At 37.8% G+C, this 23,723-nt stretch overlaps 2 protein-coding genes across 3 annotated transcripts in view; one reads left to right on the forward strand and one right to left on the reverse strand.

Moving 5' to 3' along the window:
• The window catches only part of MACROD2 (mono-ADP ribosylhydrolase 2), a gene marked incomplete at both ends in the record, with an annotated part of 2,062,459 nt that extends 2,056,541 nt beyond the window's left edge, over positions 1-5,918 (reverse strand). The window contains 2 exons of the mRNA XM_080716162.1: positions 385-501; positions 5,873-5,918. Coding sequence (XP_080572288.1) covers positions 385-501; positions 5,873-5,918 — 163 coding nt within the window. The remainder of the gene's footprint in view (positions 1-384; positions 502-5,872) is intronic.
• Positions 5,919-12,085: 6,167 nt separating this feature from the next.
• Positions 12,086-23,723, forward strand: part of SEL1L2 (SEL1L2 adaptor subunit of SYVN1 ubiquitin ligase) — a gene marked incomplete at both ends in the record, with an annotated part of 138,672 nt that continues 127,034 nt past the window's right edge. For both annotated transcript variants that reach the window (XM_080716068.1, XM_080716069.1), the window contains one exon: positions 12,086-12,143. In XM_080716068.1, the coding sequence (XP_080572194.1) occupies positions 12,086-12,143 (58 nt within the window). The remainder of the gene's footprint in view (positions 12,144-23,723) is intronic.

The raw sequence follows: 23,723 nt of genomic DNA on the forward strand, positions 1-23,723 counted from the left end.
TGCAAACCTTAAAATAACTTAAAGAAATCCAATAAAAAATGAAACCAATCAAAACAAACTCAAAATGCCATACCACCAAAACAGAAAATCTCTATTAGCATTTACTCAAAGAACTACTGCAAAATATTTTTAAGGTACCTATAAATATATATTATAAAACTGATATATTTCAGATCATAAATTATGCTAATATACATTCCTACACTTTAAAATCACATGATAAAGTACTAAAAGCTGAATGATAATTAATCATTTGAAATAGTAAAATGACAAAAATGGCATTTTTTGAATGTTATTCAAAAAACATTTCTATCAACAATTATTTTGCAGAAGTTATAAAAAATGAGAACAGTTTGTACCTAAAAAATGTTCTGAGAAACTTACCATCATTTTGACTCTTGCCCTTCATCTCCTCCTTCCATGACAGAATGGTGTTGAGAGAAACATAGTCCCTTATATATTCTTTGCGTCTCTCCTCTAAGGTCATCTTCAGTAAACGTTCTTGCAAAATAAAAGCAGAATCTCCATTTGTATTTAACTTTGAGACTCAAAAATTATTATATATGTTAAATATTAACCATGTTAAGCTAACCAAAGACTTGGTATAGTTTTTAGGAAAACCAATGCAAACTGGGTGATTTTATATTTAACTTTTAAAAGGTGTCAAATTAATCATTATTAGCAAGAAAAATAAAATCAAACCCTGATGAGGATAGTCCAAGAAGTAAATAAAATCACTTGTTCTTTCAATCACTATCTATTCATAGCTTTGTTCATGCCAGGTAATATGTTTACAGACAATAGGTACAAAGGTGATCTTTGAGTACACAGGACAAAAGAGGAAATGGTTAAGATACAAAACAATACCAATATGAGTAAAATAAAATAATGATAAATTGGACGTGCACAAATAGTGAAAGCACAAGAAACCCACAAGATAATTCCTCAATTCTTCAAGGCCATCAACAGTAAAAGTATGTTTTCAATTTAGTAGTAACTTTGTAGAGATAATATAAACATTAGTATGTGTGTTTATACATTATCAGGGATTGAATCCAGGGGCATTCTATCTTTTGCTACACCCCCAGCCCTTATACTTTGTTTTTGAAAAAGGGTCTCACTAGGTTGCTCAGAGTTTCACTAAATTGCTGAAGCTGGTCTTGAAATTGTGATCCTCCTGGATGAGCCTCCCAAGTACTAAAATTATCAATGTATGCCACCACGTCCAGCTTAAACATTACTTTAAATATACATCTTGATTTTAAGACTAAAATACAAAAAGAACTACATCTTAGAACAGTAGGTGTTATTTATAAAAAATGGTGTGTCTGGTATTTCACATGTATAATCTCATTAAAATAAAATTTTCAATAATTAATGAAATTAATAGAATTATTGTCCCTGCCTTGTGTACAGGGAAATAAAGCACAGCAGATTTACAAGGTTTGCCCAAAGCAAGGGACTTTCAAATAATAAACCAACATTAAAATTCAGACAGATATTTCCATTAATCAGAGACTACAGATTATACTATTTATACTATAATATATTACACTGTCAGGAAAACCATTCCCAAAAAAGTTGGTATGGAAACTGACTCATGATAAGAATTTTGCTATGAAAAAGTAGTAAGTAAGGACATTTAGACTAACAGAACAATATGAACAAAGGCAAGGAAATGCAAATGTGTCTCAAAGGTAAAATGCTCCCAGTACCAAAAAAAGGAAGAACTAATATTCAACACATAAACTGACACTGGCATTCTCTCTTAGTCTCTATGTCAACTGTCATGGATTGTAATTTACCAAAGGTCTCCACAATGTAGGAATGGACAATTATATTTTTACATTCTCCAATTCTCTTTCAGTAGACCACAAGGCATTGTAATTTGAATAAAAGGGCTTAAGGATAGTATTTAACTCAACAAAATCCAAGCCTCACAAAATAATCACTTTAAAAGTTTCTTTCAAACTGGGCATAAAAGTGGTGGTATATGCCTGTAGTCCCAGCTACTCTGGGAGGCTGAATTTGAACCCATGAACTCAAGACCAGCCTGGGAAAAATAGCAAGACTTGTCTCAAAAAGAAAAAATTCTTTTACAGAAACAAAGTATAGAAGTATTAATATATACACAAATGAACAATAAATGAAAAATTAATATTTTCTTTATGTCTGTAACTAGCTATTCTTCAACAATACTAGGAGATTAAGTAGTATTTTAAACAAAGGTGACATATTCAAATCACATTACTCAAGGGTCTACAAATTAAGTTAAAATACCTATGGGACAGTCAAGAAGTTGAAAACAAGGATCTAGAACTTAGGAGAAAGGACGAACCTAAAGACTTTGAAAATTATTCACCTCTATGTTTTAGCTTCTTTTTGAGGTAAATAGGTTTAAGTATTATTCTCAATTTATAGATAAGGCAACTGAGGCAGAAAGGTCAAATAATTTACCACAGCTAGTAAGCAGTATAATTAAACTTCAGATACCAGAGAAACACCAGAGGTAAGAAAGAAAAGAAAGGAGATGTAACTTCAAAAAACAGGTAACAGGCACAAATAGGTGAACAATAATATAAAACCTAGTTGTCACTGATGTTACAAGGTCCTAGTGATGTGGAAAGGAGCAGGGTTAGAATCTTAAAAGAATTTAAAAAATCTTAAGTAGGAAGAAGAAAATTCCATCAACTGCTACAAGGTAGGAAGAATCAAAATTAAGGTATAAAAGCCATTGCCTCTATCAACTGGGTCATCAAATGCAATAAAAAGAGGACAAAGTGGTATTTGCTATTTGAGTTCTAATATAAATCATGATTTTTTTTTTTGTTTATTTTGTATTCTTTTGCCGATTATTGGGGATGGAACCCAGGGGCATTCTATCTCTGCAAGCTACACCTGCTGCCCTATTTTTTATTCTTTACTTTGAAGCAGAGTCTAAGTTGAAGAAGGCAGGCCTCACTAAGTAGCTCAGGCTGGTGATCCTCCTCTCTCAGCCCTCCAAGTACTGGGATTACAAGCATGTGCCACCTCGTCTGGCTACCTTTTAAGTTAAAAAGTAGGTATTTTTCCCAACTTTTAAATGAAGCAACTAAGGCAGAAAGGTCAAATAACAGGTATAAGGCAGTATAACTAGGATTCAAACCCAGGCAACAATGTTCAAAGATCTTAACCCTATAAGACACTCCTTCATATAGTTTCCTACCTCATAGGGTGGTTGTGAGAATCATATCAGGTAACCCATGCAAGGCACTAAAAATGGTGCTAAGCACACAAACAATTTAAATAGTAACTGAAATCCAGGAGACAATAATGCGTGATACCCTGAGTAAGAAAAGGTACTTTAAAACACTTGAACATTGTTACAGGCAGTGGGGGGAGGGGAGTGTAAAGATTCTGAGAAATTAAACATACCCCAAAATGAATAAATGATGGCACAAAAATCTCATAGAATACAGGAGATGGAATTAAGAACACAAACAGAAGGGTTAATCTTAGAAATCAAGAAGAAAGAAAAGTGCTTCCTCTAAAATAGAAACAAAATCATGGGACATTTTAAGAAAAAGACTAATTGAGACCCTAGAGAAGACTGTTACAAGATACACATAAAAATGAAATGTGGTCTATCATCCTATTTATTTAAAATTGTGTTTAACTTTAACTTAAAAAGGTGTAAAGACTTAGAACAAAAACAAGATTGTAAAACAATAAAAATAAGCCACAACCCTTAAGATGAAAGTACACATTAAGTGTCTCTGAATTGGGCTCAAAATACTGTATGAGTAATATTTACTTAGCACATGTGTTCTTGAGCCCTCCTTAGTCATTTGTTTAAACAATGAAACACACTGAAGACCACAGATATACAGTTTCTTGGCATTACATAAGACTCCTTTCTCTGTGAACCAAGCATAGAAGTAGTTAGACCTACTTATTAGATGGTATACTGAATTAAAATATGTTTCTAGAATGCCTTGACATTTCAATGAAGTGGGTAAGCCTCCCTTTAGATTTAAATAACAGCTGCAAAAATACTATGCCATCAACTCCCAGTGGATGAAAGGAAAAAGGTCATGCATCCCATCAGCTTCTCTACTGTACTAGAAATCCTTAGTTCTTTTTTTTTCTTTTTTGGTGGAGTGATAAGTATTTTATACTTAAATATTTCAAAATAGACTTAAATATTTCAAAAATTGACATCTTAATAAACATAACATTTTCCTTTAAATTTCATGCAAAATAACTTCATTTGGATAAAAGAAAAATGCTTTGCTAGTTGCCTTCTTTGTACACTTGCTTCTTTATTTTAAAAAATATTACTGTGGTTAGATTTTTCCATTAGAAAAATAAAAAATCAAGACAAAAGATTTTGCCTGCTTATCACAGTCCAACTCTGTAGATTTTAAAGAAACCATAACATTGTGACTTTAGAAATATTGTTTTTCAAAAATAACAGAAAGAGCTCTTAAGTACTCACTATAATTTCATCAGTGATTTGTATTATAGAAAACGTCTACGACTTTCGCCTTCATTATCAATAAAACATTTCAAGACTGATAAAAATGGGTATAAATGCTTTTTCAATGCTCACAAGGTAAATCCTTACTGAAAGTATGTTGAAACTGATACTGCAAAAACAAACCAAAATTATTTTACACTACTTTATATATGAAGCACCTATTTTCAATAGCATTCGTTTCATGACACCAAAACTTCAAGTTCTCTATAAGATCATAATCCTTAAAACATAACTAAATGAATCATAAGGCAATCTCTCAATATTTTTAAAGGCCACTTTGTGTTCAATTATATTATGTTAAATCTTTCCAGTAGTTAATTTAAAGACAAAATTCCCTCACTTCTTTTCTCTAGCATCATCGGGAGTAGACTCTATAAAAAGGATTCTTTTAAATTCCCTTTCTTAGCTCCATCGTTTGGCTACCACATTCACTAAGGCCAGAACTTGCAATAAAAAGCCTCCAGGTTTTAAAGAGTTATTATAAAGCAAATCAACTTTTTAACCTGGTCTCCCCTTTACCTGTCTTTTGTAACGAAGATTAGATATTCAGGAAAAATCTGTACTACACTTATGCCACTTAAATGACCTTTGATACACAGATTTAGTGTATCTCCGTAGTAGCAATGCAAGTACATTATGTTAAATTTCTGAAAGGTAAAGAATGAAAGAGGTGTAAGGAGGAGGGGGGGGGGATGCCAGAGTTTCAAGTTTTACATCCGAATATTATCTATGATAACGAGAGGAGCACGCACGCGCGGGCGGGCGGACGGACACACACACACACACACACACACACACACACACTCAGAAGGGAATCACACTTCTTTTTCTTAAAGGAATCGGTGTCACTGTCATTCTGCTTTGGATAAGCCTTGATTAGGCAACAAAATTCAGGGATGGGTTCATTCACAGAGTGGCACACGATCTTACTGAACAACTTCAGACTACGAATGGCAATGAATACCGAGAAACCACTGCCTGCCGAGAGAAAAGCCTATTTGTTCTGACTTCTCTGAAGGCACTCATCCCCACCGGCCGGAGCTCGCGTCAGGCATTCATTCCCCGGGAGTTCCAGTGGCGAAAGTCACGCTGCAGCTGAGGAAGGACTGAGGCTGCCGGGCGCCCGCCGTGGGGCGCCCCAGCCGCCCGCAGGTGCAGGTGCAGGTGCAGGTGCAGGTGCGGGCGCGCGCCCGGGCGCGCGTGCACGGCGGCGCGCGCGGGTCCTCGCGGGCGCGGGAGGGAGGCGGCACCGGCCCGCGGCGGGCGCGAGGCGGGCGGAGGGCGCCGCGGCGCGCGAGCCGACCCCCGCCCCCACCCACCCCAGCCGCACCCCGGACTCGACGGGCCGGTTACCTTTCTCCTCTCTCCACACCTTTTTCTTCTTGTTGCTGGGGTACATGTTGCCGTGGGGGTGGCTGGCTTTAAGCTGCAAGTTCCCCAGGCTCACGGGCAAACGGTGTGTGTGGAGTAGGAGGGTGGGGAGAGGCACTCGGGGGGAAAGTGAACGGGGCTCCGCGTCCCGCGCCGCCCGCCGCTCTCCTGCCGCCGCCCTCCTCCCGCAGCCCGCGCTAGGCTCCGGCTCCCACCCGCCTCAGCCCGGCGGCCGCCGCCACAGCAGCAGCTCGGAGCCTGTCAACTAGGTCACGCCTCGCGCTAACCTAACACCCGCGCAGGCCCCGCCTCCCCGCCGCTAGGCAGCGCCGCCTCCCATTGGCTCCACCGCCCGCCGCTCTCCGCGTTCTAGCCAAGGCGCGCCCGGACTCTGGCCCCAGGGCGCAGGCGCAGGCGCAGGCTCGGGCCCGACGCCGAGGACGTTGGGGAGCTGGAGGGGGCGGAGCCAGGGCACGGGGGAGGGAGGGAGCCTCGCGACGGGGGCGGGGCCTGGAGCACCCGGGGGCCGAGGGAGCGGTGGGCGGCACCTCCAGCCGACCTGGGGCGCCGGAGGGCGTGGCCTGCGCGGACAGGTGTGCCAGGTGCCTGGAAAGTCCTCGCGCAAAGCCTTAGGGACTGGAGGACCTGTGAATGGGAGAGGGCTGTGCGTCCAAAGTAATAATCAGTGCTTTCTGTAGTCCGGGCGGATTTGACCGGATAATCTGAAGCTTTATCCTTCGTCGTCAAATAAGACCAGACCAGTGAAAGTATTGGGGAAATGCAAGCGTCTATCCAATCTTGCAGAAGACTTACAAATTTCTTTAAAATTCAGCAAAGACAAGAGTCTGCTTTCTTATCTTATTTCTCCACTAATTGCTTTGGGTCAATGCCCTGGTCCAAAGACCTGGTTTGATTCTGGGCAATATTAATCTGCCACGGTTCAGTAAATTCACTTCCTGAGAAGTCCACAAGCGTAGACTGACCTAGAATTTAGAAAAAGTTTGGAATCCTTCTACCCTCAAGGTGCTGCGTTTTCAAAAGGACGATTCACAAGGCTGATTTGATCGGCGTGGTAAATTCACATTCATTTTGAAAATCGAGTTCTATATGTATTGAGCAAATAATTATTTAGAGCAGTTTTTAAAACATAATAAAAGAGAACAGGAAAAAGGAAAAGGGCCTCGTTGATAACTGTAAAGAATGGAATGTTATGAGTAGTTGGACACTCTTAACGATTCATAACATTATAAAGTAATAACTTTTAATTTGATATTTTATCTATTTTTAATGCTGTGAAGTACATAAAATTTATTTGGCTGGCCAGGTGTGGTACTGCACGTCTATGACACCAGTATTTGGAAGGCTGAGACAGGAGGATGGTAGGTTGAAGATCAGCGTCAGAAACTTAGGGGGATCCTCAGCAAGTTGGCAAGACCCTGTTTCAAAATAAATTATAAAGAATAAAAAGAGTTATAGTATGGCTTGGAGGTAGAATGCCCCTGGATCCAATCCCCTTTATCAAAATATATATATTTGACTAGAAGAAATAAATGCTTCAAGAAGAAAGTGACATTTGAGATAAATAAAAATATGTCTTTGGGGGGTCGAAATGAATGCAGGATAATTCTACTAAGAGCTCAAACCTTATTTTGAAACAAAGTCCCGTTAAGTTGGGGATGGTCTCACTAAGTATCTGAAGCTAGCCGTGAACCTGCGATCCTCCTGTCTCAGCCTACCAAGAATTGAGATTCGAACTGTGCACCACCAAACCCACCTGCACTCGGTTATTAACAATGGAAATAGGAGAACTTTGGTTTGAGATAATTTAGCAAGTCAAAATCAATAAAAAGCCAGGCTTGGTGCGCATTCCTTATCCAAGTACTTGGGAGGCTGAGAAGATGGATTGTGGTTCTCGGACAGCCTCAGCTGTGCAGAGGGAGGCCCTCTGTAATTTAGACCTTGTTTCAAAATAAAGAATAAAAATTAGGGCTGGGGGTGTAGGTCGAATGTAAAATGCCCCTAGGTTCCATCCCCAGTACCCCAAAAATTTCAATAAAAATTGTTAATGGAATAGATGTGGGGATGTGGGTGAGGAAGAAAAGAAGATATAATTTTCATGGATGATTAAAGAAGAGACTAGCAATATTAATATTTGGCAAATATTTTGGTTTGAATATGGGTAGTGTATTCCAAAGACCCATGTCTAGGGAGACATCCAGACCCCAGTGTGGCACTGCTTGGAGGTTGTAAGTTTTTAAGAGGTGACTTCTACAGGGAGGTCCTTACGTCACTGGGAGTATGACATCAAAAGGGCTTGTGGGACCCCTGTCTCTCAAAATAAGAAGTAAAAAGGCTGGGGTTGTAGCTAAGAGGTATAATAAAATGACCAAAAAAATTTAAGGAGAAGATGAAAACACACACACACACACACACACACACACACACACACACGATAAATGTTAGACTGAATACCAGAGAAAGTAAAGGTGGATAATCTTTTGGAATAAATTGGGAAAAGAACAAATAGATGGAGTTTTTAAAATCTTTTTAATAAAAAGAATGGCCATATGGCCTCAATTTCAATGAAATTAGGAAGCAAGCCTAACTGCTGAATAATGTGATAATTCCGATTTAAATGAGAACTGAAGAAAAGATTATTTGGAAGATATTTAATGGATATTATTTGAAGCACTTATTTATATTCATGCAATTTTAGGATATATATAAATTATGAAAATTTTATTCTGAAGTTTCTTGATGAAAAAAATTAGAGATTGAGGTAGGCTGAATAATGGTGCCAAAGGTGCCCAGGTCCCAAGCTCAAGAACCCGTGAATGTTATATGGCAGATGAGATTAAGTACACTGCAGTAGGAAGATTACCCTGAATTTTTTTGGCAGGTCCTAAATGTAATCACAAATACTTTATAAGAAGGAAATTAAACTATAGTCATGTACTGTATAACATTTTGTTCAACAAGTCAGTGGTAGTCTCATAAACTGAAACTGTTCTACTGCTCCATGACACAGTAACTACTGCGTATTACCCACAAGGTTGTAGTGAGGTGGGTGTAAACAAACCTATTGTGTTGCCAGTCATACAAAAGGACAGCTGTACAATTATATATATAGTACATAACACATGATAACAATAAATTGATATATTTCAGGTTAAGTATTTACTATACTTTTGTTTGTTTTTGTGGTACTGGGGTTCCTGGAAGCCCTTCTACCTCCGGGTTATGCTCCCAGACCTATTTTTTTATATTTTTACTTGGAAACAAGGGTCTCTTAAGCCAGCATGGCTGGCTTTGAACCTGCGTGATCCTCCTGTCTCCCCTCACAAGCGCGGGGATTACAAGCGTGCGCCACCATGCCCGGCGCTATACTTTTATTGTTATTTTGGAGTATACTTCTCCACTTACGAAAAAACGCTTGCAGTAAAACAGTATTCCATGTCATACTGGAAGCAAACTCATACATCTGTTTACCGCATCTCTTGATTGCATCATCTTGATTGCAGTGGAGGTTTCTGTAAGTATACTCTATGATATTGTCATGAAGAAATTGCCCAATAATGCACTGCTCAGAAGATACCTCAGTTATTAAGTAACAATTGTGTACAGAAGAGAAAGCAAGAAGATATAGAAGGGATGTGTCCATATATCAACCAATGCTGGCACCCACTAAATCTGGAAAGTTCCAGATAAAGAATTTATTCTGGGTTGGAGTATAGTTTATTGAGAGAGCACTTACCTAGCTTGCCCAAGACCCTGAATTCAATCCCCACCAACCACTAAAAACTAAATAAATAAATAGGAAAAGATAAGGGATTCTTCCTGGAGCCCTCAGAAGAAACTAGCCCTGCCTTTAAGCACTGTGAGAATCCTTTTGTATTTCTGGTCTCCAGAACTGTAAAATAATACATTTATATTATTTTAACCCAGTACATTTGTGGTAATTTGCTACCACAAGAATGTAAAATGATTAAAGGGAGTAAACTTGTAAATTTATGACAATCAAGTGTCTTTCTGAAGTAATTACCTGGACTCTATAAAAGACATAATTTGCCAGGCGTCGTGGTGCACACTTGTAATCCCAGTACTTGGGAGGCTGAGACAGGGCGATCAGGATTCGCAGACAGCCTCGGCTACTTAGTGAAGTCCTTTGCAACTCAGTGAAACCCTGTTTCAAAATAAAGAATAAAAAATAGGGCTGAGGCATACCTCGGAGGTAGAATGCCCCTGTGTTCCAACCCCAGTAGTGAAAAAAAAAAATCATAATTTAGGCATGATTTCTCATCTTTCGGGGCAGGATACTGGGAATTGAACTCAGGGGCATTCTACCTCCACGCCACATCCTCAGCCTTTTATTTTTTTATTTTGAAACAGGGTCTAAGTTACCAAGGCAGGCTTCAAACCTGTGATCCTCCTGTGTCAGCGTCCTGAGACTAAATAAAGGTGAATAATGGTGCTAAAGGTTAATGAGATTACGAGCATGTGCCACCCTGCCAGGCATAATTTCTAATCTCATTCCATTCCTTGGATAGTCTTAAGATTTCCATGCTTTTCCCTAATTTTTTTTTTTTTCGGGTATGTGGATGGAACCCAGGGGCATTTGACCTCCGAGCTACACCCCCTGCCCTACTTTTTATTCTTTGTTTTGAAACCGGGTCTCACTTGTCGCGACCCTAAGGCTCTGACCAGCAGAGCCTAAGGAAGAAACACACGAACGCCGACTTGCTGATGATGCTTCCTCTTTAATGCTTCCCCTTCAATGCGCACAGCAGGAAAATATATATCAGTCTCATAACCCTTCCCTCATCACTCCACCAACTCCAAGCTTCCCACAGCTAGGGCATGCACATTTCTAACCCTCTCATAGGCAGGCTGGTGGTAGCACGAGGCGCTGCGTCACTGATCATCCGTAGGGCGCCTGATAAGGCTCACTGCGCAGGCTCAGGGCACCGCCAGCCTCGTGAGCCTCGTGACTTGGCAACATGCCTAGGCGCCATCTTGAGCCACCGCCCCATCCGGGTCTAGCCGAGCGGGGCCCCGACACTCACTGAGTTGCAGAGGGCCTCACTAAGTAATGAGGCTGTCCGCGAACCGCAGTCCTCCAGGTCTCAGCCTCCCGAATGCTGGGATTACAAGCGTGTGCCACCACGCCCGGCTTAAACATTTATTTTGATTTCTGGTAGCCTTGAGGATATTCACTTGTGAAACTCCCACCTTCTTTGAAGTAGTAAAATCTGTCCCTTTTTCTTAATAAAATTTCAGCAGTTCCTAATTTAAACAGAGGCCTTTTTAATCAGGATTTAGAACAAAGCAGACTTGGTCCATGTGTTTTTTTTCTCTGCCAGAGCCTAGAGAGATTAGATTAGGGATATCGGTTCAGCTTAAGTAATTAATTGTACTTTCACAAAAGTGAAATATGCGCCTTGCTACGGTTTTGATATGCTTTACAAATTCCTCAAAGCTACTTGTGCTAAAATCTCTATTATAAGGCATTAAGAGAATGAAAACTGAATTTCACTGGCGCTTAGAGGTGGGCACATGGGCGATGATTATGATTATAGACGCTAGGGTGGAGGTCCCATAATTGAATCCTGGTCACTTTATAAGAAGGAGAGCTCAGAAGAGACGCACACACACTAGTGTACCTTGTCTCCTGCCCTGCTGTACTTCTAGACTCCACCAACCAAAAAGTCATCACTCAATGTGGCCCAAAGGTCTTGCACCTCCTGGATTGTGAGCCAAAGTAAGTCTCTTTATAAATATTTATAAAGTTACCTGGTCCCAGGAATCTCAGCATAGTAACAAAAATGAATAATACGTGTCTCTAGAGAGAACATAAAAATAACTGTGGACACAGTTGACTGTTAGTGTAAAAATACAAATTAGACTTCTGGTCGTTTCCTTTAGCATCAGAGAGTAACTTCTACTTATTTCAAGCCTAAATCTCTATTATCTCTAATCTCCAGCCAGAAGAATAGCAGACTCGCTATGGTCCCTTCCATTCGCTCCAGCAGCTACATGCCTTCATTCCGGCTTCAAAGGAGTTTCCTAGAAGCCTATTGGCCCAAGAGTAAAGAAACGGTTACTTAGCAACTGAGTCCTAAACCTAAACTGAAAAAGGGAAGCTTGTGGGCCGGCCACCTAGTTCTGCCTGTGTTAATGTGAAGATTTGCTTAGGAGATGAAGCCTTTGATCTTGTTAATAGAGATATTGATCATTCTTGGGGTCACAATTAAAAGTAAGTTTTTCTGTCCTTATGGTTCTCTATTAGGGTCTTATCTCATTGTTCTAATAGCACTAAGGCTTAAATCAATTAGAAAATCAAAAGTAACTTATTATATTCCAAAATAACACCATTTTGTGCAAGTACGTGAGATAATCCTTGAAAAGAGAGAGAGAGTACAAAGAGAGAGGGAGGGAGGGAGGGAAAGGAGAGAGAGAATGAGAGAGGAAATCTGTGAGAAATATAAAATAAGGCTATTTGGGACAGGTTGTGAAGTGCTTTAAAATTTTCAGGACTGGTTTGTATACCTGTTCTTGAGAATCCCAGTTCTTGAGAAGCTTAAGCAGGAGAGTCACAGATATGAGGCCAGCCTCGAAACTTAGCAAGACCCTTTTTTGAAGTAAAAAATAAAAAATGGCTAAGGGTGTAGCTAGGAGATAGAATGTCTCTGGGTTCAATCTACAATTCAAAAAAAAAAAAAAAACTAATTTCCAGGCCTTTAAAGGAAAAATACAGAACTAAAAGAGTTGAAATTTAAATATTATGTAGAAACAGTTCTACTTCCAGTGTTTCAATTTTTTTAAGTAGTTACTGTCTGAAAAAGAAAATTATTCTTCAGTCTTTTTTCCCTCTCCATTTTAGTGACTTTAACCAATTCCTTATATAATTTACTCACCGTGAATTCACTTAAGGAACATTTATTTGGATTTGACCCAAGAATGTAAGGTTGGTTTACCATACAAAAATTAACTAATGTAACACTATAGCATAACAATAGAATATAAGACAAAAACTAGCTGGTCATGGTGGTGCACACCCATATTCCCAATACTTAGGAGGCTGAGACAAGAGGATCACAGGTTTGCAGCCAGCCTCAGCAACTTATAGTTAGGCGCTCTGCAATTTAGTGAGACTCTGTTTCAAAATAAAAAATAAAAAAGAGTTGGGGGGCATAGCTAAGAGGTATAATGTCCCTGAGTTCAATCCCCCAAACCACAAACATAAGCAAAGAGAAAAATACAAAGACTACATGCGCATCCCAATCATTGCATGAAAAGTGTTTGACAAAATTCAACATGTTTTGTGATTTAAAAAAAAAAAAAAACTCATCGAGAAAGAAACTGCCTAAATGCGATAAAAATTTCACATCCTCAAAAAACTCACACTACTATGTTAAATGATAAAACACTAAATGGATTTTTTTTTTACCTAAGATCAAGAATAAAATAAGAATATTCATTCTTGCCATTGTACTGGAAAATTAGACAAGAAAAAGAAATAAAAGACATCAAGTTTTGAACCGCTTTATTCACAGATGGCATGCCCTTTTATACAGAAATCCTAAGAACCCATTGCAAAAATGTAAGAACTAATTGTCAAGTTTAGCAACTGCAGGATAAAGGATCAATGTATAAAAATCAATCCCAGTACTTGAGAGGCTGAGACAGGAGGATTTCAGGTTCGTGGCCAGCCTCAGCTACTTAGTGAGGCTTTAGTAAGACCCTGTTTAAAAAAAAAAAAAAATAGGGCTGGGGGTGTGGTTCAAAGGGAGAATGCCCCTGGATTCAATCCTCAATACCGGGAAAAAAATCAATTCTATTTCTTCTATAGAGTAGTAATTAACAAACCAAAACAAATGAAATTTAAAAACAATCCCATTTATTATATATCAATAATAACAAAGTGCTTACAAAATTTATGTGTTAAATTCATTATCTAAACATTTTAAAAGGAAAAAGAAAACTCCAGTAAATGAAAAGACTTTTCATGGCAATACTCTCTAAATTGACCTAAAGATTCAACACAATCTCTATCAAAATCTCAGTTGAGTTGGCTGAAATACATGAATGGCTCTTAAACTTCCTATAAAAATGAATGTCCCTCATAAAGAATAAAAAAAGAAAGAACAAAGTTGGAGGATTCAAACTTCCCAATTTCAATACTTACTTGATTAGCTACCGTAATCAAGGCAGTTTGGTAGGGGCCAAGGTAAGATATATTGATTAATGGAATATAATTTAAAGTTCACCAATAAACCTTCACATTTATATTTAGCTCAGCAGGAGTGCCAAGAAGTGTTGGAGCAAGGAAAGGAATAATCTCTTCAATAAATGGTGCTGGGTCAATTGTATAGTCATAAGCAAAAGCATGAGTTTTAATTCCTACCCAAAATTGGATCAAATATCAAAATATAAGTTAAAACTTTAAAACTTTTAGCCGGACGTGGTGGCACACGCTTGTAATCCCAGCATTTGGGAGGCTGAGACCTGGAGGATCACGGTTCGTGGACAGCCTCAGCTACATAGTGAGGCCCTCTGCAACTCAGTGAGACCCGGTTTCAAAATGAAGAATAAAAAATAGGGCAGGGGATGTAGCTCAGAGGTCAAATGCCCCTGAGTTCCATCTCCAGAACCACACACACACACACACACACACACAAAAACAAAACAACAAAAAAAAAAAACTTTAAAACTTTTTTTAAAAGGTAGGAATAAATTTTCTTGACTTTGAATTAGTTCTCTTAGGCCACCAAAAGCACAAGCAAAAAGAGGAAAAAAACATTTTTATATCCAGATATAAAAATATATCTGGATATAAAAATGAGATATAAAATAAAATATAAAATTCAAAAAAATAAAAATGAGAAACTTGTGTTTCAAAGGATATCATCATACAATGGAAGAAAAATTGCAATTCATATATCCAGTAAGAATTTAGTATCCAGAATACATAAAGAATTTATATACCTCATCAGTGAAATGACAACCCAATTTTTAAATGGGCAAAAGAACTGGATATTTCTACAAAAAAATTACAAATAGCCGAGCAAATTAAAGATGTTCAGAATTACTGGACATTTCATTAAAGAAATGAAAACCAAAGCCACAATGAATGACCACATCACACCCATTAGAACCACTATATTGAAGAAATGGAGACTTTTACATTACACTCCTGAAAAGAAGTAGAGGTCTCCAGTGTCTCAACTGGACTCATCTGAATAAATTCAGCCAATGTTCTTGCTACTGCCATATCTGCTCAAACCTGCAGGATCTGATCCAGAAAAATGGCTTAAACTCGTGTTGCCAGTGTTCCCTTTCATACTCAAAGGATATAGGCTTTATTAAGTAGGACAACTGATCTTCCTTGAAAGGACTATCCAAGAAATTCATCCAATGAAAGAAACCATCCTTTGTACATAAAATGTAAGAAAAATTTCAAAACAAAACACACACAAAAAAAATGGAGGAAGTAGGGGAGTAGCTCACTGGTAAAGCAACTGCCTACACACATGAGGCCCTGGTTTCCATCTGTATTATCACAAGAAGAACGTGGGGAGAGGAGGAGGAAGAGAAGGAGAAGAAATAGGAGGAGGAGGAAGGGGAGGAGGAGAATGGGGAGTAGAAGGTGGGGGGAGGGAAGGAGGAAGGAAGGAGGAGAAGAAACGAAGGAAGGAAAAGAAAGGAAGGAAAGAATCAAGATTCAGCAACAATGTTAAGAAAACATTGTTGAGAAAACAAAACATTTTTTGCTGGTGGGTATACAAAATGGTATAGTCACTTTGGAAAATAGTATGGTGATTGCTTTAAAAGCTAACTATAGATTTACATTAGTTAATATACATTAACTTCACTACTATGTCTATACCCAAGAGAAATGAAAACATATGTCCACACAGAAATTCATACATGAATGTGTATAGAAGTATTATTCATTATAGCTAAAAGGTAGAAATAATTAAAAATAAACAAATTGTTGCATGTGCATTATTATTCATCCATAAAAAGAAATACTGATATATAAAGTGAATAAATTATGGATACATACATAAAAATGTTATATGTGAAAAAACAGACATAGAAGTCTGCATATTGTGCAATTCCTATTATATGCAATATCCCAAATAGGCAAATTAATAGAGACGGAAAGCACATTAGTCATTGCCATGAGTGAGAGGAGAAAGAAGCAAGGAGCAACTAACTGCTTAATGGGTAGAGTGTGGGACCTTGGGGAATCTTTGAAAGTACAGAGAGGTAGTAGTTGTGCAATAGTGTGAATATACTAAATGTCACTAAATTGTGTACTTTCAAATGATTAATTGTGGCTGAGTGTGGTGCTGCATGCCTATAGTCCCAGTACTTGGGGGACTGAGATAGGAGGATCACAGGTTTGAGGACATCCTCAGCAAGTACTGAGATACTCATCAACCTAGCCAGACACTATTTCAAAATAAAAATAAAGTAGGGCTGAGGTGTAGCTCAGAGGTAAATACCACCCAAATTCAATCCCCGTAAAACACACACACACACACACACACACACACACACACACACACACACAGATTGCTTGAATTTCTCCTCAATTTTCAAAAAACAGTCCAATACTTTTAAAAACAGTCTGACCATTCTTCAAAAGGCTAAACATATAGCTACCATATGATCCAGTGTTCCATTCTTAGGCATATAATCCAGAGAATTGAAAACATATTTCTACACAAAAACTTGCACAAACAAATGGCAGCATTTCCCATAATATCCAAAATTAGAAATAACACAAATGTACAACTAATCGATGTATAAATAAAATGTATTATACCCATAAAATAAAACATTATTCAGGAAAAAAGTCCCACTTAAAACACTATGGTAAGCCAGAAAAGCTAGACACATAAAAGCATATATTATACAACTTCACATATACTAAGTGTCCAGAATAGGTAAATCCACAGAGACCGAAAGTACATTTCTGGTTACCTAGGGCTGAGAGACATGGGAAAACGGGAAAAAAAGAAAGCTAAAGAATACAGGATTTCTTTTGGTATAATAAGAATGTTCTAAAATTGATGTGTTAATTATTGCACAAATTTGTGAATAAACTAAAGGCCATTGAATTATAGGGTAATACAAACTATTTAATGGAAGGTATGTGCCAGGAGGATTAGGAACACAAAAATATCTAAGACATCCTTGAGCAGCTTAGAATCTTGAAGGGAAACACAAAAGTAAACAAATAAATTGTAGTAAAGTATTGTAGATCTTTAAAAAGAAATATTTACAGGATATTCTAGGATAATGTGGGAGAGGTCAATTCTACAACTGGTGTGTGGAGTACTCAGAAAGGCATCATAAGGTAAATGACTGACTCTTAAAGATTAGTGAGTGAACACTACACAGAAAAGGGAAAACAAGAACATTTTAGACTGAGTGCGGTGGTACACGCCTGTAATCCCAGTATTTGGAAGCTGAAACAGGTTGATCGCAGGTTTGAGACCAGCCTCAGCAATTTAGCGAAACTCTCAGCAACCCAGTGAGATCCTGTTTCAAAACAAAACCTTTTTTTTAAACAGGGATGAGGATGTAGCTTGGAGATAGGACACCCCTGGGTTCAATTCCCAGTATCCCACACACACATACACAATCAGGCCAGAAAAGGAGAACAAAGACTCAAAGGAATGAAAAATATAAAGTATGTTAACCTACTGTGCTGTAGGATATAAAAATGAATATATATAATATATATATTTACTGATGAGGCTGAGTGGTAAGCAAAAACTCTGTGTGACAGTCTGTGAAATTTGAGCAGCATCCTGTAACCAATGGGGAGTTATTTAAGGCTATTCTCATAGAATTGTGCCTTGGAAAAAGGATATAGGCAGTAAAGAGATGAATGGATTCTACCTGTATCATGATGGTGAGAATATAACCAGTAAGAGACAACAAAATGGTCCAAGCAGGAAACAATGAAATGAGGACATAAGCTAAGCAGTCTCAATAGACACAGAAAGCAGATGGGTAGCAAGGATAGAGAGAATCGTGGCCCCAAAGTTTAGAGTGAGAAAGCGCCAACAAGATGGGAATAGACAATTGTGATAAATACCGGAGAGAATGGAGAGATAAAGGTCAACAAACAATCACTGAATTTATTGTCTGGGGCAGTTTTAGTGGCAAACAGGAACATAAACCTGATTTTCATTTGTAGGAGTGCATAAAGAGAAAAGGTACATGATAATTACAGAGCTCTTGATTAGATTCTTCTGCAGGGTCAGACTTGGGATTTAAATAGATCAAGTATTGACTGCAGGTTTACAGAGACCCAGGGGAGTAGTTACTGGAGGATAAGACAGTTGCTAAAAGACCCAAAACTTGTACTTAAAAATCAAGCCTCAGACTCACTTTTTTCTTCTCTCTGCCCCTCTATCCTAGTTCTCAATGAAAAACAGGCAAGTCTTTTTTCACTCACACATACCTCGGAAGCTTTGCAAATTAGCTTTTTATACATTTTTTCTCAATAGTCAGGAGACTTTGATTTTACCTGTATGAAAATATTGAGATGGTGGGAGGGCAACAGTGTTATTGTCCCTGACTCTACAGTCACCTAAGGAAAATTTAAAACAATTACTAAGATTATTTTTCCCTTTTTGATAAATCCTCAGAACAAAGTATTTGATAATAATGGAGAGAATAAACAGTCTATCCCAAAGTGCATGGTTTAGGAAATGAAAGCAAATCAATACAAGTTTTGTTTTTTTCGCTATCTACCCTACTGAATCAGCTACTCATTTAAGGTAGTATAAGATATATAACTAAAGCAGAGAAAATGCATTATTGGTAGTTCTAGATCTAGTTCATCCAGGATTCAAGGTTTCCTTTATCTTTTCTCTCTCCTTCTAGTAGTAACTCCTCATTATAATGCACTTCTACAATGAGAAAAACAAAACAAAAAGTTTATAGTGATTCTCTTCTGTTTACTCACCTACCCAGCAGCTCACTATCCCAGTTGAAAAAAGCAAGTATCTCATCTATCATGAAGTAAATAAGCAAAAGCTTAACAATCATGTTCCTCTGTGATCCAGAAAGGGACAGAGAAAGACCAAATCCAGGAAAGGATGCAGAATTTGAGCTTGAATAATGAACAGTGTAAAGTGAACAATATCCTACTGCTTCAGAAATATTCTTGCTACCACCAGTATTGTTTAACTTACGGAATTGAGTTCGAAGCTACCTTTGTTTCCATTTCCTTTATGTTATAATTCTAAACAAGAAAAGAATAAATTACAAGTACCTAGATCATCTTTCCTTGAAGAGAAGAAGGAAAGAGCAGGTATTATGATAGAACTGACGACTTCTACAGAAGTTTGCGGTGTGACAGTAGGGCTCAGCAAAAAAGTACTCCTACTTGTGAGTTTCCTGAAAGATAAAAGATTTTTTGTTGTGTTCATCTCTTAGACTCATCTGAAAGGTTTTGTACTATTTATGTTACTTTTAATTGACAATAACTGTGTATTTATGGGGCATAATGTGATTTTTTGATACATGTATGCATGAAGGACTAAACAAAGCTAATTAATATTTTTCACCACACACACATTTTATGGTGAGAACATTTATTTATTTTTTAATTATTATCATTTTTTATTTTTATGTGGGTCATATTGAAATGGCATACATTCAGACTATGCTTTGTGCTCTCTCCCACCCCCCACTTCCATTCCCCTTCCCAACAATGAGTGTCCAATTTGACCATACTACGTTCATAGTTTTACACATATTCGAATGTAACTATTCCATTAATCAACCTCAGCCTTATTCCTCTCCTACCCTTCCATTTCAGCTTTGCTGAGGTTTCCCCTCCATTATCTGGAGTCCCTCTGGTATTTCTGATAGTCCCTAGTTTGGGCATATTAGAGAAAACATATGTCTCTTCTCTTTCTGTGCTTGGTTGATCTCACTTAACATAATGCTCTCCAGGACTTTCCATCTTCTTGCAAATGACCTGGTTTTGTTCTTCTTTATTGCTGAGTAGAATTCCATTTGTGTATTTCCCATAATTTTGCAGTCCATTCATCTATTGATGGAGACCAAGTTGGTTACATATTTTTGGCTATTATGAATTGTGCTGCTATGAATATAGTTATGCATATATTACTGTAGTTCTCTGATTTCAACCCCTTTGGAAAGATACCCAGGAGTAGTATAGCCAGATTATATGGTGGATCCATTCTCAGTTTTGTAAGGAATCTCCACACTGATCTCCATAGTAGCTGAACTAGTTTCAACCAACATGTAAAATAGTTCCTCTTTCCTCACATCCTTGCCAGCATTTGTTGTTATTTGATTTCTTTATGCTTGCCACTCTGGTTGGGGTTAGACAGAATATCAGTGTGATTTGCATCTCCCTGATGGCTAATGATGTTGAACATCTTTTCATGTATCTAGTAGCCATTTGTATCTCTTCTTTTGTGAAGTGTATATTCAGTTCAGTTGCCCATTTCTTAATTGGGTTGCTTGTTTTGCTAGTGTAGAGTCTTTTGAACTCTTTGTATATTCTGGATATTAGCCCTTTAGCAGGGTGGTGGCTGGTAAAGATCTTCCATTCTGTAGGCTTTCTCTTTAAGTTCTTAATGGTTTCCTTTGATGAGAAAAAAATTTTAAGTTTGATGTCATCCCACTTGTTAATTATTGCTTTAATTTCCTGTAACTTCACAGTGTCTGGCCTAATTTCTAAGTTTTTGATCCATCTAGAGTTGATTCCTGTGCATGGTGAGAGGTAAGGATTTAGTTCCATCTTTCTACAAATAGATAGCCAGTTCATGATGAGAACATTTAAATGTACTCTTAGCAATTTTAAAATTTATAAAACATTTTTTAAACCAGGTATGGTGGCACAGGCCTATGATCCCAGTACTTGGAAGGCTAAACAAGAGGATCACAGGTTTGAATTCAGCCTCAGGAACTTAGCAAGACCTTCAAAGATTTAGCTGTTTCAAAATAAAAGTAAAAAGGGATGGGGATGTAGCTCAGAGCTAGAATTTTATGAGTACAGCCCCCAATATCTCCCCAAATATATATATTCATTATTTACTATAATCACTATGCTGTACAACAAGTATCTGAAACTTATTCCTTCTATATAACTGAAACTTTGTGCCCTTTGACTACTATCTCCCATTCACATCCCCTTCTCAGCTTCTGCTAGTTACCATCTACTCTCTACTTCTATGAGTTTGACTTTAAATTCCACATGCCAGGAAGACATGGTGGCACATGCTTATAATCCCAGTATTGAGGCTGAGACAGGTGGATCACATGTTCAAGGCCAGCCTCAGCTACTCAGTGAGACCATCTGCAAATTAGTGAGACCTTATTTCAAAAATAAGAATAAAACTGAGGGTATAGCTTGGAGGTAGAATTCCCCTAGGATCTATCCTCAGCATCACAAAAATGAGTAAGTTCAACAAATAAATAAATAAATAAATAAATAAATTCCACTTATTTTACTTAGCATAGTGTCCTCCAGGTTAGCCCATATTGCTTCAAATGACAGAATGTCCTTCTTTTTAGGGCTAAATAGTGATATAAATTTATAAATATATGTAATATATAATATATGTAATACATATGTATTATTTTCTTTATTAATTTATTCGTTGATAGACATGTAAGTTGCCTCTACAACTTAGTTACTGTGATTTTTTTTTTCATTCTGGGGATTGAACGCACGGCCCTCTACTGCTGAACTATACCCACAGCCCTATTTTTATTTTATTTTATTTATTTTGAAACAATAAGTTAAGTTGCTGAGGCTGGCTTCAAACCTATGACCTTCTGTCTTGGCCTCCCAAGTACTGGAATTACAGGTGTACACCACCACACTTGGCTATATCTTAGTTATTGTGAATAATACTGTAATAAACATGAGAGCTCATTCCTTTAACATACAGATTTCAATTTATTTAGACTGATGAGGTTGAGTGGTAAGCAAAAACTCTGTGTGACAGTCTGTGAAGTTTGAGCAGTAGCCTGTAACCAATGGAGAGATATTTAAGTCTATACTCATAGAATTATGCATTAGAAAAAGAACATAGGCAGTGAAGAGATGAATTGATTCTACGTGTATCATGCTGGTGACAATATAACCAGTAAGAGACAACAAAATGGTCCAAACAAGAAACAATGAAGACATAAGCTGCTTGTCCAGCTACAAAATGGTCACAGGCCGGGCGTGGTGGCGCACGCTTGTAATCCCTGCGCTTGGGAGGCAGAGGCAGGAGGATCGAGGCCAGCCGCGCTGGTTTAAGAGACCCTGTTTCAAAAATACAGAAAATAGGTCTGGGAGTGTAGCCCAGGGGTAGAAGGGCTTCCAGGAACCCCAGTACCACCAAAAAAAAAAAAAAAAATGGTCACAAATATCTTAACACCAATATTTCTTCTCAATGTTAGTTCTTCTTATGTTTTTCCCTCATTAATAGGACCAACTATCCCTCCCTACACTCCCAGTTCTCAAGTTCAAATCCTCAACCTTATGTGACCATAGTTCTAATGGCCTAAGTAATAACTAGTTTAATATTTTTACAGGTAATACGATTGAGGCTCAGAATAGTGAAACTGCTTCCCTAGGGTCATTCTACAGGGTCATTATGGAACCATAATCTCCTACTTCTTTGTATTTATTCATTTCTTTATTCCTTTGCCAAATCCTGTCAATTCTACATCCTCGATGCTTTTCCCATCCTCATTGTCTTAATTTAAAATTTTCATTTTAATATTTTTAACCACAACATTGCACTTCTCTCCTTACTCGCAATACACCACTGCTAGAAATGATATCTCTAAACCCTAAATATAATCATGATCTTATCCTGTTCAAACTTGTACAATATGCAAAATAAAGTTCTAACATCACATCTAGTAGTAAAAATCCTATGTAATCAGATTCTAGCTATCTTTCTATTTTTGTCTCTGCTATACAAATATTTTACTTCAATTCATACTATTAGCTACTTTCTATACCTATCTATCTCATTTCCATGTTTCTCGTAAAAATAGACTTATTATTCAGATGGACTGTCTGCAGGGATGAATTGTCATCCCATTTTCTTCCTCATTATCACCATAAATCTACAACATAACATCTTATTCATCTGTGTGTGTGTGTGTGTGTGTGTGTGTGTGTGTGTGTTTGTATATGGTACTGGGGATTGAACCCAGAGGCATTCTACCTCTGAGAAATGCTCCCAGCTCTATTTTTTATTCTTTATTCCGAAACAGCGTCTCACTAAGTTGTGGAGGGCCTCACTAATTAGCTGAGGCTGGTTGTGAACCTACAATCCTCCTGTCTCAGTCACTCAAGTACTGAGATTACAAGCATATACCACCACACCTGGCCCTATTCATCCTTTAATATCCTTCTCAAGTTCTACTTTAAACACACACACACACACACACACACACACACACACACACACACACACACTACAGCAATAAGAAAATGTCCCAACTCCTTTCTCACAATATACTGTGCCTTAATTAGTTTATGCATTACAACCTCATAATTGAGTTACTTTTTAACTCTCTCTGTACTGTTTGGAGACAAAGATTGTGTTTTACCTGTCTTTGATATCTTCTGTAGCTCACTTAAAACTTAGTTGATGCAAAAAAAAAAACTTTTTAAAAATAAAATACTTTAAATTCATGTAACACTGAAATTTGTAAAATGCCTCCCCCAAACTCATAGAGATGGTCATGCCACTAGTTTTATTATTTTAAGTTTACACATATTTTAAAATCCTGAGGTAGAGAGTTCAGTAAGACTAGA

The sequence above is a fragment of the Muscardinus avellanarius genome (genome assembly GCF_963383645.1).
Source record: "Muscardinus avellanarius genome assembly, chromosome: 19".
NCBI classification, from domain to species: domain Eukaryota; kingdom Metazoa; phylum Chordata; class Mammalia; order Rodentia; family Gliridae; genus Muscardinus; species Muscardinus avellanarius.